Below are 19,884 nucleotides of genomic sequence, written 5' to 3' on the forward strand. Positions count from 1 at the left end.
AATAATGACTCTACATAAATGTAAACTAAATACTATTTTCCTATTCTAATGTCTAATGTCTATTTTTAAAATCTATTTGCTTTTATATGCTCTTAAAATATTTCTGTGATTCATATGAAATACTCAAAAGAAAAATATTAAATGTCAACAAAATTTAAAGTTTCTGCTATATTACAATAGAAGAAATAGTACAAAAACAGAATATATGCTATTCCTAAAAGAATAATATTCAAAGTAGGTAAAAATTTAATAGAAATCATTTTGTTATAGATTAAATTACAATGTAATTTTAACTTAATATGATGTATTCTCTGAAGTGAAAGAACATGTAGATCATAATCAAAGAAAGTGCTTTCTGAAAGTTTAAATCAGAGGTGGTACTTCAGGATTATCTTCAAAGTCTGGGTCGTTATCACAGGGTTCAACCTCAGGTTTTTTCTGGATTTGTCTCAAAGGTTTATTTTTCTCTTGAACTATTTTAGTCACATCAGGAAATGAATACTTGCTGGGATCTACCTCTAGTTTCTCAATTTGGTTGCTTCTATAATAACAACAAAAACAAAAAGAGATGATTAGAGAATGAGATTTTCAAAGCAAAAAAGTGCTTATTGAAGATAACAATTTAAATAAAAATTTCAAATATACTCAATTCAATTTAATAATCATGTATTAAATACCCAATGCATAGAAATAACTGTTTTAATTCTGGCAGAAATATCAATTTTAAATAATACATAGTTTCCTGTTATCAAAATAATAATTTTATATAATGTTTTAAGATTTACATAGTATTGTAACATAAACAATCCTAGGAAATAAGTACTTCAGATATTATAATTCTTACCTTACAGGTAAAGAAACTGAAGTGAAGTTGTTTGTCCAATATTTCACAGCTAGAAGCAGTAACAAAATCTCAGAACCTAGTTTTTAAACTCTAAGACCAGTGTTTTCCCCACTAGAACACATAAGTTCATTAGCTTTATTAGGCAGAGAAAGATCAACAAACTAGCTTATGAATGAATGACTTCAAGAAGAAGGCCACAGGCACCACAACCACATATCTAGTCTGTAATAGGAGACAGTGGAAAGAATATTAGCTCAGTCACTGAATAGCAAATGACTCTGGGCAAGACAGGGAAGCTCCCTGAATCAGTTTCTTCATCTGTGAAATAATAATGCTGTCATATCTACCCTCAATGCTTATTGTGTGTATTACTCTAGTGATATAATATATGTGAATGTTTCATAACTTAGAGTTTATTAAAATTATGTGCTTGAGAACAGGTCTGTGATGTCACTTGATGTCAACAAACCCTCCCAAACAGGGTGAGTCTTGTCTGTTTTCCACCATATATTTTTAGATTGGCACAGATAGAATTTTTTTCTGGTCTTTGTAAGGCAATGAGGTTAACTGACTTGCCCAAAGATGTACAGCCAAGTAATTATTAAATGTCCGAGTCTAGATTTGAATTTAGGTCCTGACTAATTTAGGTCCTGCTCCATGTTTGTTTGTTTTATAAGGCAAGGGGATTAAGTGACTTGTCCAAGGTCACTTAGTTAAGGAATTAACTGCCTGAGGTCAAATTTGAACTCAGGTCCTCTTGACTCCAGGGATGGTGCTTTATCCACTGTGACACCTAGCTGCCCCTTTTAATTTTTTTTATTAATTTTTTTGAGGAAGGTTGTTACAAGGTCACACAGCTTGGTCATTATTAAGTATCTGAGGCCAAATTTGAACTCAGGTCCTCCTGATTACAGGACCAGTGTTCTATCCACTGCACCATCTAGCAGTTTTGAGTTCAAATCTGACCTCAGAAACTTACTAGTTGTGTGACTTTGGGCAAATCACTTAACCTTGATTGTTTCATATATAGGGCCATCTCTTGTCATCCTTATTCACACCTGGTCAGGTTTTTGTCAGAGAAACTTACCTGATTCTCTCTCTCTCTCTCTCTCTCTCTCTCTCTCTCTCTCTCTCTCTCTCTCTCTCTCTCTCTCCTATTTTATCCTATTCATCCTTAAAATTATTTTGTTTCGGATGACCACCTCCTCCCCAATCCACCATCCCTTCTATTAATGCCCATCTCTTAAATCTCTATCCTAGAGTAAGATGAACTTTTAAACCCAATTGCATGTGCATGTTTTTCCTACTCCCTCTTTGAGCCAAATACAAAAGAGTAAAGTTTAAGCATTGCCGATTACCTCCTTCTATGTTCCCCTCCACTATAAAGGTTCTTTGAGTCTCTTTTATATGAGATAATTTACCCTGGTCTAACATTCCCTTTCCCCTTCTCCCAGTACATCCCTCTTTCTGATGCTTCACTTTTATTTTTTAGCTATCACCCCATCATATTCCATTCACATCTATGCTATTTGTCTATATATACTTCTAACTGCCCTAACAATGATAACTTTCTTAGGAGTTACAAGTAATATCTTCCTACGTAGGGATATCAATAGTTAAACTTTATAGAATCCCTTATGATTTCTCTTTTCCTATTTACCTTTTTAATGTATCTCTTCAATCTTTTATTTGAAAGTCAAATTTTTAATTTAGATTTAGTCTTTTATCAGGGATGCTTGAAAGTCCTCATTTTCATTGAGTGTCTATTTTTTTCTCTCTGAAGGATTATACTTAATTTTGCTTGGCAGGTGATTATTGGTTGTAATCCTAACTCCTTTGAACTTTGAAATATCATAACCCAAGTCCTCCAGTCCTTCAATGTATAAGCTGCTAAATCTTGTATTATTCTAACTGTGGTTCCATAATATTTGAATTGATTCTTTCTGGTTAACTAGAATATTTTCTCCTGGGGCTGAGGACTCTGGAATGTGGATTCAACTATCATCTGCAGCCAAATGGCTGCCAGATCTGTCTCTATCTATCTATCTATCTATCTATCTATCTATCTATCTATCTATCTATCTATCTATCTAATCTCTAGTCCGTCTCTTGAACTCTCAATTTTCTATGTCCAATCTAGCTAGCTAGCTAGCTATCTCTAATCTATCTCTAGTCTGTATCTTGTACTATTAATTTTCCATTTCCATCTGTAGGCATCTTAAACTCAAAATACAAAGACAGAATTAATGTATCTTTCTCCCATTTCCCTCTTTCTTCTTTCTAAAATTCTTTATTTTTACCAATAGAAGCATCAGCCTTCTAGCCAACCACCCTCCCAACTTTGAACTCATCTACGTATTTTCCTCTTTCTCTTCTACACTGCCAATTAACCCCTGTCAATATTTCTTCCTTCTTGGCATGGCATAGTGGAAAGAATGTTAATTTTGGAATCAGAAGACCCTAGTCTGAATCTTGACTCTACTTTCTATTATACCAAGAAGATACAAGGATTAAACAGTGATCTCACTGGTATAGAGATGTTGTGATTAAGGAATCTCCTATCAACAAGGGTCAGCATTTTCTCTGCAAATTAGAAAGTTAACTAGAGCTCAGAGAAGTTAGATTACTCACTTAGGACACAAAGCTAGATGGGGGTGCTCTTCACTTTGGGGCAATAACTGGCACTTAGTACTTCAAAATTTTCAAAGTGTCTTATGTACATTATCTTGTTTGATTCTCACAATAATCCTGAAAGGTAGACACTACATTAGTAGTAGTAGTAGTAGTAGTAGTAGTAGTAGTAGTAGTAGTAGTAGTAGTAGTAGTAGTAGTATTAGGTGGAGTTCAGAAAAGTGAGATCATTTGCCCTTGATCAGACGTCAAACACGTAGCAGATCCAGGCCATCTGACTCAAGAGGAAGCAGGTTTTCCAAGACACTGGCATTTAGAGAATCATTTTAGTTTGAAAGAAGAGAGATTATGCTGAATGAGGTGATAAGAGAGAATGCTTGTCTCATGATCCCTGTCCACAGACTTCATTATCCAACACCTGTATCTGGTGCCCTTTTCTCCCTTTGTCTGTCGATCCTTACCAAGCCTAAATTTCTCCCTGGCAGATTTCCATCTATGCAATGTACAAATTATGTTATCCAGGAAGATGCAAAGATAATTTTGATAAAATAAACGCTCCCAAATTATAAGTACCAAATACAACTAGGTAACAGCATCTTGTATGTGGTGAAAAGTGATCATTGCACTACAGAATGATCAAGCTGAGAGAGAACAGTTTTCAAAAGGCAACAGTATGGTGAAGATTATGCATCGCTTGAAGGCTCTTCCTGAGAGGTACAATCATGGCAATAGATGGAAACCCTGTCATATGAAAGTCAGCCTCCTAAGAATTTTCATAATCTACCCTGCTACTTGTCAGAGCAAGGTTGTCGCTCCTTCTGCATATTGCTACTTCTTCCTGTGGTTAATCCTTTGCCATTGTGTTCAGCTACAATGACCTGGATCTCTTATAATTTACACATGTAGCTGGAATTTAAATTGCTATGTTGAAAAAAAAACTGTTGAACTGATTGGGTGGTAGCGAGATTACATTTTGCCTAAGAACAAGGACCACACCTGAAGTTCAAAACAAATGTCTTCCTTGGAAGCCTTTCACAAACTTAGTTGTGCTTTTTAATCAGATATAGGCCCAGTTCCTTGATTATGTTATACAGAGACATAACTATAGCTTATTCATAAATATAGCTTGCTTTTTTGTGGTTACAATACTGGCATACACATTTTCTATGCTGATGGTAGGAAATTTGGGGACTTTAGTATCTTTAGTATCTTTACAACCAATACCACTGTCAAGTCTCAGAATTCTCAGACAAATTTTATTGTTTGTGGAAATACAATTTGTTCTTTTAGTTTACAAAATTACAGAATAGTTGAATAGTAACCTACTCACTTTAAACTGAATTTGGCAAGCATGTAAAACTAAGGTTTTTAAATAAGGAGTGTTACCTTTTCTTTTCTTGCAATTTGGTCCTTTCAGGATTTTTCACAGGCTTACAAACTTTTCTGTTAGCCATAATTATTTCTCCTACCTAAAACAAAGAAAGTGCCATATTATTTCCTGATATATCTTCCAAAACTACATATGATATGTTGGTGTGTACACACAATAAAGAGTATTAAACATTAACAAATTTTCAGCTAATAGGACCTGAAGGACTCTCATTTTAAACTCTGGTTTGTTTACATAAACAAATAAAACAAAAGGTTTTTTTTTCAATAAATAAGGTAAAATTGAATGTCTTCAGTGAGGCTTGAACTCAATACCCTTAATTATGAGACAGATGGCCTGTCCCTGCATAAAAATGGCATAAAAACATCATCTTGGCAATGTATGATAGAAAAAGAATTAGGTTGATCATATAGAAAGAAAAGTAAATGACAAAGGTGGTCTGACTAGGGCAGAGTATTGGACTACCACCTCCAGACCATCAATTATCACATTTCTGATATATATCTCCAACTCAAATGTTTCCCCTAAGCATCATTCTTACATTTGCAACTACCTGCTTGTCATTTCCACTTGGATGATCTAATGGCACCTCAAACCTGACAAGTTACAATTCATTATCTCCCTTCCTCAACCTGCTTCCAATTTACCTATTTCTATTGGTGCCATGAAAATCTTCCTGATCAAAAAGGCTGACCCGATGACAAAGGATTAACCACAGGAAGAAGTAGCAATATGCAGAAGGAGCGACAACCTTGCTCTGACAAGTAGCAGGGTAGATTATGAAAATTCTTAGGAGCCTGACTTTCATATGACAGGGTTTCCATCTACTGCCATGATTGTACCTTTCAGGAAGAGTCTTCAAGCGATGCATAATCTTCACCATACTGTTGCCTTTTGAAAACTGTTCTGAGTAATCTTTGATTCACCCAATCACTTGCCAAATTCAAATTGTCAAATGCTTCTTATTTTAGGACTTTCTCAAATCAAAGTTCATCTCCACTCATCCTCGACCTTAATGATGACCTTAATGACTCACAGTAGGAGACTAATTGGTCTCCCTGACTTCCACCCTTTACCTCATTCATCCTTCACAAAGATGCCAAGATAACTTGCCTAAGGCATATGCTCACCAGAATACTACCATACTCAAAAGCCATTAATATCCATAGGATGAAATGGAAACTTCTTAACCGGCATTGAAGGCTTTTCACCATCCTGCTCCAACCTACTTTTCTGACCTTATTCACATGACTTCTTTTATTTGTTGTATCATACAAACCACTGGACTAACACAGTCTTTATGATTTCATCCCACATCCACCATTTTCTCAACCCTCTTTCATGAAATGTATAATTACTTCATTCCTTTCTGTGTAAATCTTCTCTTTTGATGTCCAAATGATGTACCCTCTATTGTTTATTGATAATTGTTAAGACAGATATGAAGAAATTGAAGATGAGAAAGAAGGGAATGTTGAGGTTGCCATCTGCTGGAGAAGGTAGGAGGGGATCAGATCAAGGACTCATAAAGGGGTTGAGTTTTCATAAGGAAGAGGTAATTCTACTGACAGAAGCGGAAGGAAAAGAGGAAAGATTGGGAGACAATCTTTAAGAGGTTTTGAGATGAAGATGAAGGAAGAATAGGAAGCATCAAATGCCCTCAATTTTCTCAACAAAGAAACCATATCCTTCCTCAGCTTGCAGAGAGGGGAAAGTGCAGGAGGTTTAGAATAGTTTCCAAGGGCAGTGAGGCAGAGAATAAATTAAGCAAAAACATCAGGAATACCTGAGAAGGTTCCCCTACTGAGGAGTTCAAAGCACAAGATAAAACCATTTATCTGAATAACTGTGATCTTCTCAGAAGGTGAAGAGGAACTCAAGAAAATTTCTGAGGGATTGCTCTGGTAGCAACTTCGAGTTAGTTTCAATACTAAGAGTTCAAATTACAATTTGATGCTATGGACATAGATGATTTTAGTTCTGCCAGGTAGAACTCATTGGAAAGAGAGAATGCTGTCAAATATTTTCATTCCATTGAAATTTATTAAAGTATTTTGATGTTGTCTATGACAGAATACTATACCCAATATAATACTTTGAGTGTTTATATAGGTTCTGGCTATCCTGCAGATTTCTAGTTGGAGAAGCTAGGGAAATTCTGAGAGAATCAGAAAATCTTAGTGATACATCAGGGAGGAGCCTTGGAGAGAATGAAGAGCATGCAAAGACATTCTAGGATTTGTTCAGATCACTTAACTGGATAGGCTGAATTACTGCAGGCATCAACGACCTCCATTTTTGCTTCACTCTTGAGGAAGCTCAGTCACTTTTTTCATTCAAAAAGTAAGGAAACAATTCATATAATAAGAGACCTTTGGGATTCCTCTATTCTGAGGGTCATGTGCTCCTACAAAACAAGCTTTGATTTGGGTTTATTTGTTCTTTTCTATTTTAGGTAGAAGTAAAATATCTAGAGGGTGACTCAGCACCCTAATATTCCAGGCTGGGGTTTATGAACCAGCCCCCAAACTGATGTCTCAAGCAGCAATGAGCTAACTTTCAGATCTATACCAGTGAAGGCTGAAATGACCTATTTGGCAGTGATAGCATCTTCGAATAAGAACTTGATGGAACCAGTTTGGGGTATGAACTGAAGCAAATTGAGCCTACTCTCCCCTCCCCCAGATTGAGATGATATAGAGAAGAGTATATTCCTAAGATATTGGGAGAAATGCTTGTAAGTTTTCTCTTTGAAATATAGTTTTGTAAAAACTTACCACTGTTAACTGATTAAATGGACCTGGAATAAGAATTATTTAATAATTGCAGAAACAGTTAGGGAGACTCAATAGCAATAGATGGGGAGAAATAGACAAGAATTCAAAGATTACCTTGGAATCTTAGGAGGAGATATAACCTGCCTGACTCTGAATGAAGGTCATGACATACTCACTATACCATTTATGTAGTTAAAGATTTACACACCAATTATACTCAGGATTTATAGTCTGATATTTTCTAGTTCAAACTATAGGTGGGGGCAAAATGAGAAAAAAAGGAGAGTAAATAACAGGCAGGGAAGCTAGGGGGAGGGGGAGGTATAACCCAGGACTGAACTTAATCCATATGAGCCCAGCTCTTTGCTTGCTAGAACATGGTTTACATTCATAATGACTCAAAAATCACATAATTGAAGAGGTGAAAAGTATCTCTGCAGTCATCTCTCTGGCTGTGTACAAAAGAAATCCCTATCATAAACACCGGATAGTCATTTAGCCTGTTTTTTAAAAACCCTCTAAAGAGGTAGCCCATTTCAGTCGGAGCATGCTCTAATTGTTAGGGTTTTTTGTTTTTCACTTTCAAGTCCAAATGTACCTTTTTGTACCTAAGTCCAAATGTACCTAAGGTTCAAGTCCAAATTTACCTAAGTTTGCCTCTTTGAAATTATGTTACAGGCAACCTCCTCTCATTATTTGTCTCTCCCTATAATTCTTCAAGGATCATGCAATTATTAGATTTGCAGTCATATAACATGCAGAATATAAAGATTCCATGTGTATATCAGTCAGGGCAGAACTCTGAATTGTGAGATTCACAAAAGATAGAAGTTTCAGAAATCTTATAATGCAACTCCAACTTGAAGCATAAATTTTATCAACTTCATACCTGAAAAAGAGTCAACCAACCTTTCTTGAAGACTTTCACTGACAGAGGCCAGAAAACCCATTCTGCTTTCATAAAATTCTAATTTTAGATGTTTTCTTTAATCAAAACCTTATCTGTTTCACTAAAACTTCTACCAGTTGCTGGTATTTCTTTCCTAAGGATCAATGTTAAAAAACCTAATCACTCTTCCTTGTGATGACCCCTGAAGATAGCTAAAAACACTCAAGTCATTATTTATTTTTATTTATATATATTTAATTACATATTTCATTTATATATTCTTTTTATTTAAAATTTGCCAGGAATTGAATTGAATTTCTACATTCCTCTGTTTTAAAGAGTACTTTTTTAAGGGTGGTCTTTTTGAAAGCCTTTTTATTAAAAACTTTCCTTTGGGGGGTATGAATTTGAATAATATTTGTCTGTTTCTGGTCCTGTGAACTCTTGCAAACCATTTGCCAAAAATTTTTAAATTATGTAGAATTTCTTTAAATTGCATGGAATATAATCCAACCAGGGCATCATTACTTTAACTCTTTAACATGACTAACTTTATCTTTTATTTTAAATTTCTGCTCATTAAATATTTGTTCTTTTCCCAGTCCAGAGAATATTTTCCTTGACAGAGAACAGAAACAAATTAAGACCTGAGTAGTTTTGATTCCTCTCAATCACCATTTGTTATAGTCCTATTTAACCAAAGACATTTTATCACCTTTTTGATCTTTTTCTTGACCTGAAAAATGTCCTTGAAATTTATAGCCTTAGTTTATGACAAGCTTTATCACTCCTAACACTTAGTTCCAGTATTGTGCCATTTTTTAAAATTCAAATTCAATTTCCTGGAATGTCATTTTCCATAAATATGATTTTAATATGCAATGTTATATATGATTTGCCTGTGTCCCCACACTGGTCTCTTTAGACATTTCCTTCATTTCATCTATACTGTAATTGTTTGTATCTTTAGCTCTAAAATTCAAAATGTTCCATCCCTTAAGCAAACTTCCTTTTCTAGGTATTTCTCATCAAGGGATTTTACCTAAGTTTCCACTGGCCTCTCTGGAATCTGCTCTTCCCTCTAGCATGTGTCAGATCTTACCCAATTTTTCTCTGTCTATAATAAACTCTAAAACGTAATGGTCATATCCTTCTAGGAGCAACTCGTTTCTTCTTAGAAGAGTCAGAATGTGGTTCAGAATAACAGTTCCTTCATCACTTACCCCATGTTTTGATGACAAATTATTAAGACAAATTAACAATTTAATTTGCTGTTCTAATTCAGGGAGCGTACCCATCAGTGTCCATACAGTTGAGGTTTGCCAACAGTATTACATGCTGCCTCTGTGCTGGAACTCATTATTTTTTTCCTCTGATTAGGAAGAATATTTCCACCACTATACTTTTTTTTTGTTTCCCCCTCTACTGACTTGCATTCAAAAGCTTTGTATATGTTTCTCCATCTATCTATCAATTTAATTACATAGTTACTTTACTGTTTCAGTTTTTTCTGAGTAAGACATATTCTTCCTTATAGAGATTGCAGACATTAATTATATTATATTATTATATTATATTATATTATTCTTCCTAGTTCTACCCTCCAGGGTCAACTAAAAAGCCATATTCATAATATTAACTCCATACATGTAATTGAGATTAAGAAAGACAATGTCATTGTTGAATTGTTTCAATCAAGTCTGACTCTTGATGACATCATTTGAGGTTTTCTTGGCACAGATAATGGAATGATTTTTCATTCCTTTCCCCATTTCATTTTACAGATGAAGAAACTGAGGCAAACAGGCTAAATGGCTTGCCCATGGTCCCACTACTAGTTTCTGAGGCTGGATTTGACCTCAGATACTACTGATTCCAGGGCTCTACCACATAGTTGCCCCAAGAAAGGTTTTGACATATCTCTAATTCTAAAAATACAGGAACTACACTAAAACCACCCAAGTGAAAATCAAATGTTTTTATTTATAATCTCTCACTTCTAATGATTTCTGCCCTTTCTTCATTAGCATAAGAGTAAAAAAACCTATTGTTTACATTTTCACACAATTATTGCATTATATCATTATTATAATTCATATTTATATGGATTAGACTTATTTTTGTTTGGTCCAAGAAAGCAAAACTAGGAAGAGTAATTGGAAGTTGCAGAGAGAAGGAGTTCTGCCTTTCTATAAGGAAAAATCCAAGAACTGAAAAGCTCAAAAATAGGACAGGCTGCCTCAGGAAATAACATTTTCTGTTAGGGGTACTGTAGGGGAGATAACAATTTTGGCATGGGTTGGAGTAATCTCCGAGTCACTTTTAATTCTGAGACTCTCTGATTCTTTGAGGTACCAAGTTTTTTCTGGGATAGCTTAAAACTGTTTCACATTACAAATGTATTAACAAGGAACTGGAGCATATGCCTAATTACTATCTTAAAAAACCCCTCTCCAACACTATTATTTTACTGCATAATAAGCAATGACAAAGATTCTCAGTGCTTAAAGAAATGCAAATAGCATAACAAATTTAGAACTTTTCTTCACAGAAAATTTGCTGTGCTCCAGAATCTAAGGTTTTGGGTTTCAGATTTTTTTAAAGATGTTTCTAACTAATATAGCTATAAAAGCAGGCAAAAAGAAATTCAAGATTGCATTTCTGAATTAAATACCAGAAAAATCAGGGATACCTGGATTTCCACTATTCATTGTAATAGCAAGATAATACATTAGCTCTTTGACTCCCCCTCACTCTTATCATTTATATTAAAATCAATTTACCAAGTCCTGTTGATTTTTTTTCCAAAACCTCCTGATTCTATCTCCTCTTCCCTACTAAGAGTAAACTTTCTCATTAGCACCCACCTTGGATAGATACATTTCCTAACAATTCTTCTGCCTCCACTTTCCTTGTCTTTCATCCATGTAATTGTGCCAAGCTGATCATCATAATGCAAAGCTCTATTCAAGTTATTCCTCAACTCAAAAATTTTCAATGGCTCATTATTGAATACTCTGTAAAACACTCATTTTTCTGACATTCAAGGCTTGTTATAACCCTTTTCCAGCCTTGTCTCTTATTGTTGTCCTCTAGGAAACCTACTGCTCTTGCCAAATGGGACACATCTCTATTCCTTGAATAAGTCTTGTGCTCTCTTATGCTCATATTTGTATATTCTATACCTGAGATATCTGAGCATCCTCTTTTTTTCTTATTGATTCATATTAATCCTTTTAAGCTTACCTCAAATACAATTTATTCCAAAAAACTCTTCCAGACTCCCAGTTGATTTTCTTCTGACTTTCATAAAACATGGTTTTATAATTACTTAAAGTATTTGGCATTTATTCTTATGTATTTCATATGTATTTATTTATGCACTATAGCTATCTTATTCACCAATCCCAGCCTCTACTAAGCTTAGTGAATTCAGGGACGTTGAGACATGTAATAAAGAAGTCACTTCATACATGATTGCTGAACTAAATATCATCTGCTAATATAAGATGTAAGGTATCTATTTAAAAGTTAGTAGAAGGTTTCAGTGCAAAGGTTATAAACTCCTTATGCCTCCTCCATCCCACCCCTGACAATTGCAAATTGACTTTCCTTCCTTCTTCCTTATTTCCTTCCTTTCTTCCTTCTTTCCTTCCTTCATCTTCCTTCCTTCTTTCAAAAATGTTTTCAAAATTTATTCAATATAAGTAATTATTATTTGGACTTAAAAGAAGAGAAAGGGAAGGGATTAAACATTTATATAGCAGTAACTATCGATTAAGCTTTTTTAAAATATCATTTCATCCTCATAGAAACCTTGCAAGGTAGAAGAAATTATTTTCCTTATTTTGCTGAGGAGAAAATTGAAGCAAACAGTGGTAAAATCATGGGAGAAATCAATCAACAACTGCTTAAAGAAAAAATGTTTACAACTAGTTTAACTGTATTGTGATCCCCCAAATATCATCTAATATCATAAAATTGATCCTACATAATGGATCCTGTATAATTGATCCTATATAGTGAATTTTGTAATGTGATCCTATAATGGCATCAGAGGCCATTTAGTTCTCTCTTCATATCATGGAGAAATTCCTGGTCATCTCCTATTTGCTTGAATGTGATGAAAAGCTGACTCCATGTAGAGGTGACCTTATTCAACTGATGGACTATGAATGTATTGGTGTTTAAGCTTCATATCATGTAGACTATAACTAAATTAAGACTCAAATAGAATAATTGTATGTGATTAACTGAGATCTACTTGGAGTTGAAAATTATATTTAGTGACAAGTGTTCTCTCCAAATTAGTATCTATGTATAAGTGTATAGATAGAGTCAACACAGAGTAATATAGAGGTCACCATCACCTAAAGAGATCAAAACATTGGAAGAGGCTCTTGAACAAAAGGAGGGTTTCTCTGGGTTGTGGTGTGAGACAAAACGAAGAGATCAGGAAGTTGAAGGGTGAAAAAAATGATACACAGAGAAGAATCATCACTTAATGCTTAGAGCTAAGAAACAAATATGAGACTCTTCCTAAAGATTAGGGACCTGGACCCTCCCAAGAAGTAGCAGCTACTTGTCCTCCAAGGAATGCTGACTGGAACTGTGGTGGCAATCAGGTAAGGTGTTCATCCAATTAAGTATGCCAAATAGGTGGTACAGTAGGTAGAGAGGCAGGAAGCCTGGAGTCAAGAAGCCTGGAGTTCAAATCCAGAATCAGACACTGACTAGCTGTGTGACCATGGAGCAAGTTGCTCCACTTCTGCCTCAGTTTCCCCAACTGTAAAATGGGAATAATAATAACAACCTCCCTAGGCTATTGTGATCATCAATTGAGTTAATATTTGTAAGAACACTCAGTAAGGAAATTGAAACATAGTATTTGATATATAAATGTTAACTGTTAGGATTATGGGCAGAAGTGTGTTGATGAGTGATTTTTGATGAGAAATACTGAAGCAGCTCTTTTGACATTAGCATCAGAGAGGGGCCAGTATCCTGGCACAATGGTTGGATTCAAATAAATTAACAACTACTTCTCTGCCCTGATGACCATTTTAAGCATACAATAAGATATACCAAAAGGTAGTTTAATGTTTCATGAATTTAATACTCAAATAAGAACAATAAAAGAGGTATGCAGAACTAGATTAAGTTACATTATTTACAATATACAAATGTATCCTTATGGAGCAAAAGCAGCCAATGTTGGAACACATGCAGAACCAAAACTCATTCTGTCTATTCTAACTCTTTTTTTCTTGTCCTTCCGTGGCTTCTGAAATGGGCATTAAGGTAACCCTTGAAATCCATATTTCTACTGGATCACTGTGTTCCAGCTTCCTAATAGTGTCACTGTTTGGAAACATCAGTGTACTCATAATATCTCAGGGGAGTTTTCAGCATAACACGAAGTGAAAACAAATGACAGCCAGTCACTGTTCTGTACTTCTCTTTATGTTATATATTTATTTCCTGAAGTAACAAAAATGAAGGAATTAAAATGTAGTATTTCATCAAAGGTAAAATGTATTTTAAGAAATGAATAAATAAATATTAAAAACATAGTTCTGTCAATTGTTTTTTACCTACAGAGAGAATGAACATTACTATGGGTGCTTAGAAAATGCTTTTGCATAGATGAATGTTAAAAAAGAGTAGGAGGGCCCAGCTAAGTGGCACTGTAGGTGGAGTCAAATCCTGCAGTCAAGAGGACCTGAGTTCAAATCCGGGCTCAGACACTTAATAATTACCTAGCTGTGTGACCTTGGGCAAGTCACTTAACCCCATTGCCCCCCCCACACACACACACAAAGCCTAAGGATGCAAATTTGTGATTTTCACATTGGGTAACTGCTTAGGTACCCACCTTAGAGAAAACCCTGATTACAAGTGCCATTTTAACAACCCAGTCACATATATTTATGAGTATATATTAATAAAATTAGGTATCAGTTCTGCTGAACTGGTGTGAACTGGCTGAACCTACCACTGTCCTAGCAGTCTTCAAAGCAAGGTAGCGGGGTATAGGAGTCACTAAACTGGACATGACAATCCTTGTGGGCCATAGATTGACTTAGAAAATCATACATTAATCTTCTCCATGTTTTAGTGTATTTTTTTAAATATTGCCCAGTTATATTTTAATTTCAGGAGTGTTAAGGGCCATATGTGGCCTGCTAGCTTAGAGTGAATGAGATTTCTAATTTTGGTTCTGACTAATTTCTGTTGCTGACTAGCTATGTAGATAGTCAAATCATTTTACATCTCAGTATCTTAATTTTTTTCATTTTTTTTTAAAAAAGTGATATTAGAACTGGATAAAACTCCAGTTCCTTTTAATTCTTTCTGTGAAATTATACTGTTATCATATAAACCCACAAAAGTCATAAACACTACCTTCCCACAGGACCAGACTTGGGTGAATCTATTGACATAGTCTGTTAACATTTTTCTTATGAGAAGACACCTCCAGTGATGGGGGTGGTGGGAGGCTGAAAGAGTCCACCAAGTATAGAACATTATATATTTTTTCAATATTCTTTTCTTCCTCTTTTTCTTAAAAAAGTCTTGTTACAGGGGCAGCTAGGTGGTGTAGTGGACAAAGCACTGGCCCTGGAGTCAGGAGTACCTAGGTTCTAATCTGGTCTCAGACACTTAATAATTACCTAGCTGTGTGGCCTTGGGCAAGCCACTTAACCCCATTTGCCTTGCGAAAAAAAAACTAAAAAAATCTTGTTTCACAGGGCAGAAATCTGAGAATGAGATGCAGGAGAGAATTTGACTATGTAAAAGGTGTCAATAAAATATATTGTATCCCAGTTATCTACTGTCACAGACTATTTTTGTTTGCATTATTAGTATGTCTTGCTTAGTTCAGTTGTTATTTCATTGCCTATAGCATTTCATTGACTATAAGGAATTTGCCAATGAGGAGATTCCCTCCACCTATGCATATCAAAAGTGTTCTGCAACTTAACAGTCTTAGAGAGCCTGTCTGAATCACTGAAAGACAAAGTGAAATATTCAGTCACAGAACCAAGATGAACTTGAACCCAAATTATCTTGACTACACCATGGACAGTGACTGCTCAAGAAGATCTTAACAAAAGCTCTTCAGAATGTTGAAGAAAAAAGGATAAAGAACTCTATACCTAGTTTTGTGTGTGTAGGTATTGTGTGTGTGTGTGTGTGTGCATAGATATATATGTATCTATTCATTTCTTTACCATGACCTGTGTGTCAGAGACACAGGAAAAAAAGTTACATGGGGAGGTTCTTACAAGCTTGGTAAAAAGGGGAACTTTATTTAGTTAGTGAAAGGGTTCAAGCATCATACTTTTGTGTAATTACATCAAACCAAGTATGTGAAATAACTACTCCTTTAGGAATTATATGCTCAAATATTTTGTCTAGACTTTCCTTACCTTTTCCAGTCACTGATCTAAAGGCATATGCAATGCTATTTAAACCCATATAATTTTATGACATTATAACCAATATCATATATGTCAATAAGCAATAATTAAACAGCATATGGCAATGAGCTAACCCTGAAATTCCTACAATATAACTTCCCTGGTAAGCATTTGTCTTTTTAATGCTGCAAGATTACTCATGCTATAAGTGTATTTTCTTACAAATTTTTTTTACCTAATGTCAATTGTTCGTACAACTCATTAATGTTGTTAGGTAGAATAGTCTAATACACAATTAACTTTCATATCACATAAATAATTTTCTATAAATTTTTATTCTCAGAATTTTAAATCTGTCTAAATAGTTTTGATAACAAGAAAATGTGACTGGCAGTAGATTCATAAATCATTCATTTGGTTTAAAGTTCATAGCAATTAGGCCTAGATATAAAAATAAATTATTTTTTCTAATGATCTAATGGTATCAATGTCGATGTAATTCATTCATTAATTATTAATTTCTTTAAAACTTTGTTCTGTTGATATTACTAAACACCTGTGGAACTGATGTTATTTTAAGCATTAGAATTTTGAGGATAGAATATGTATGCCACAGGTGACTTCAAAGTTAATGAAAAGATTGTAATTTTCTCCTTGCAATAGAGAGTTGAAGCTAGTAGAAGTTACAGCAAAGCATATTTTACTTGCCTATAAGGGAAAATGTCCTAAAAATAAAACTAATTTTTCCCGAGTCGGGATAATATAGGATAATAGTCAGGATAAACAGGTCATGATGACCTGTTTGAGATATTATAGAAAGGAATAGTATTCAGGTATTGAATTATTTGGGATCATGGGTCATTTTTAACTGTGAGATTTTGTAATTATGAAAATTCATAGTTAAAACTTTCTGCCTTGCTTTTACTTTTCTGCTATAGAGAGCCAGAACCACTTTCCAAAGAATGGTAAATGCAAATTTCTAATCCATTGGTCCCTTTAAGGGATTGCTCTAGGAAGAATAAAGCAGTTTCCTTCTTTCCAGGTAAGCTCCCTCTTCACCCTTCTTCCTCATCCCTTAGCTTTCATGTGCATGGTGCCACTTTCTCCTTCTTCAACCCTTCATTATATGACAAAGTGGTCATATTCCTTACCACGATGAGTCCCTGTCTCTTCTCACAGACCTTTCCTCCTCCTTCTTTTACTTATTTTCAAACTTTTTCCTCCTGTCCAGTGACTCATTCCCAAGTGTCTACCACACGCCCTTTTATATAAACCAATTACGCATACATGCACAAGGTTTTTTAAGTAGAACAACTGTAGTTGAAGTAGTAGAACTGTAGTAGTCAACTGACTGCTTTAAAGTCGTGTCATGCTTGAGAAGGCTGATCACATCTCACAATACCACACATATATAAAATATTACAGCCTAAAAGTGGGGGGAATTATTCATTTATTTTTTTTATTTTTTTAGGTTTTTGCAAGGCAAATGGGGTTAAGTGGCTTGCCCAAGGCCACACAGCTAGGTAATTATTAAGTGTCTGAGACCATATTTGAACCCAGGCACTCCTGACTCCAAGGCCAGTGCTTTATCCACTATACCTCCTAGCTGCCCCAGGGGGGGGAATTATTAAAAGTATGTCCTCCTCACTCCCAAAAAAGTTTCCTCAAAAATGAAAATAGTCTTTCCCAACTAAATGCTTTAGTGGCTTATTTTCATTAGCTTTCCAATATCTAATCTAATGTACTTTAAAATATAAAGAATATTAATCAAGGGCAGACATATCCCCATTCCTCTCTCTTCTTTGAACTTTGCCAAAATAGAAACAACATAAGTGCTCAAGTCAAGGGAGTTGGGTTCTGCCATTAGATAGTTATGGACAAGTCATATAACCATTCTGGGACTTAAGTTTCCTTTTTTGTGCAGATAGAAGAGTAAACTGTAAGACCTTTTAAGAAGATCAATATTTGACAGAGAAAGTCAAGGTAATAATTTATTATTCATTCCTGTGTTTACTTTTGTCCCTGTTAGAGTATAGCTCTATCTACAACCATCTTTTATCTGCCCTGGTATGAATGACCACATTCAAAGGATTCCTGAGGTCTGACATATGGAATGAACTCACAGATGGCTTTGTATGCCAAAGTTTTACTTAAGGATATACAGGGATAGAACTGTATCAAGACAGCCTTAAGCCACAGTAGCTGGTTTGGTTTGCTTGGTCAATCTTGAATTCTCAGGGTTCAATGACTGGTGTGAGAAGTTTGTTCCACACAGGTGAGGATTTCTAATACTTAGCTCTGTGACCTTGGGCAAGTCACTTAACCCCACTGTCTTAAAAAAATAATAATAAATAATAATAATAAAAGAATTAAGAGCTCTTGCAGAGATTCTAAGGGGAAAATCCCAAGGGGTTATCTCATGAGCAGCAAGGTTAGTTAATTACTTCAGCGGCAGAATAAAGAGTCTTCAGTTTAGTGTTGTGAATCTAAAAAGATAAATGAGATATCAAAAGGAAAAAAATTCTATTCTTTTCTCCCCCTCCTCTTCCCTATCTTCTTTTTCTTAGATAAATGGAGGAAAAAAGACAAAAAATTGTAAGACCTGTCGTAAAAAGGGCAAGAATAAAAGTCAATAATAAAACCATAGAGGAAGAAAAGGGAAAGTTTCAGTAACCAACATTTTTATTAGAATTGGAATCATATGAGAGTGGAGAAATTTTATCTTTTTCTACAGGGATCATGGAAGAAAAGAAAATGATCTTTTATTCCCAAAATATTTTACATCAGAGGAAAAATCAAATTTGTAAATAAGGATAAAAAAAATTCATTTCTTTCACTCAAAGAATCAAGTAATCAGGCACAATCTCTTTTTTCAAATTTTTTTTTAGTTTTTGCTAGGCAATGGGGTTAAGTGGCTTGCCCAAGGCCACACAGTTAGGTAATTATTAAGTGTCTGAGGCTGGATTTGAAGTCAGGTACTCCTGACTCCAGGGCCAGTGCTCTATCCACTGTGCCACCTAGCTGCCCCACAATCTCTTTCAATATGAACCTGGAATCATGTATAACTTGAATTCAGGGTAGAAAGACAGAGGTTAAACCTAACCTAGACCTGATTGAGATTAAGCAAATCACTTTCACATATGATCCCTGGCAAAGAGTCCTCATTTAAGTCATAAGATCCACTGAAGGGATGGCTTCCTGAACTCTAATGAGAATCCTGATTAACAAAGAGTAAAATACTGTATAAGTAACTGCATCCCTGGCACTGGTGACATTTCAGGATTAGAGGAAGCATACAGAGCAGCAGCTCATTTTGAGATCTAACCCTTGTTTCTAAGTATCCTTAGCTAAAGCCTAAGCAAGATAAACTAGGCAAGAGTATAAGATTAAATTACATACTTTTTATTATTGCAATTGATATCTATTGTTAATTTCTGTTTTCCTAAATCATAAGTATTTAAATACATGATACAGTGTCATGTATATATATATATATGTATATATATACATATATATATACATCCCCTGCAGCATCACAACTGCTCAAGCACTATATAGGCAGCTTAAAAGGAAATATGCTTGGCTTATAATCCTGAGTGATAATAAGTAGTATAGGTTATTCAAATATAGAGAAGTTCAATGTCTTGCTAGTAAGTAGTAGAGTCTCATAAACAGAGACTTCTGACTCTAAGGTCAGTATTATAGGTCATATAATACTGTATCAGGACTCAACAACAATAAAACTATATTTTAAAAACAACAACATGCTTAGTATAGAAGCACGTCAAAGCTCAAAGAAAACTAATTACAAAAGGTTTGCAACATCTGTGTTGAATGTACCATAGAATTATTGATCCAGACTTTACCACCATACTTTAGCTTCTTCCATTGGCAAGTTTCTTCTGAAACTCCCATTTTGAGGAAAGACC

The 19,884-nt window shown here is 34.9% G+C and overlaps 1 protein-coding gene across 5 annotated transcripts in view; it reads right to left on the reverse strand.

Moving 5' to 3' along the window:
* Positions 1-228: 228 nt before the first annotated feature.
* Positions 229-19,884, reverse strand: part of DNAAF11 (dynein axonemal assembly factor 11) — a 104,401-nt gene continuing 84,745 nt past the window's right edge. For 3 of the 5 annotated variants that reach the window (XM_074202447.1, XM_074202446.1, XM_074202445.1), the window contains 2 exons: positions 4,862-4,944; positions 229-541 (listed from right to left, as the gene is read on the reverse strand). In XM_074202447.1, coding sequence (XP_074058548.1) covers positions 364-541; positions 4,862-4,944 — 261 coding nt within the window. In that variant the 3' untranslated portion in view covers positions 229-363. Of the gene's footprint in view, positions 542-4,861; positions 4,945-13,687; positions 14,013-19,884 lie in introns of those variants that run through there. The other 2 variants (XM_074202448.1, XM_074202449.1) reach the window with 2 other exon arrangements.

The sequence above is a fragment of the Macrotis lagotis genome, chromosome X, assembly GCF_037893015.1.
Source record: "Macrotis lagotis isolate mMagLag1 chromosome X, bilby.v1.9.chrom.fasta, whole genome shotgun sequence".
NCBI lineage: Eukaryota > Metazoa > Chordata > Mammalia > Peramelemorphia > Peramelidae > Macrotis > Macrotis lagotis.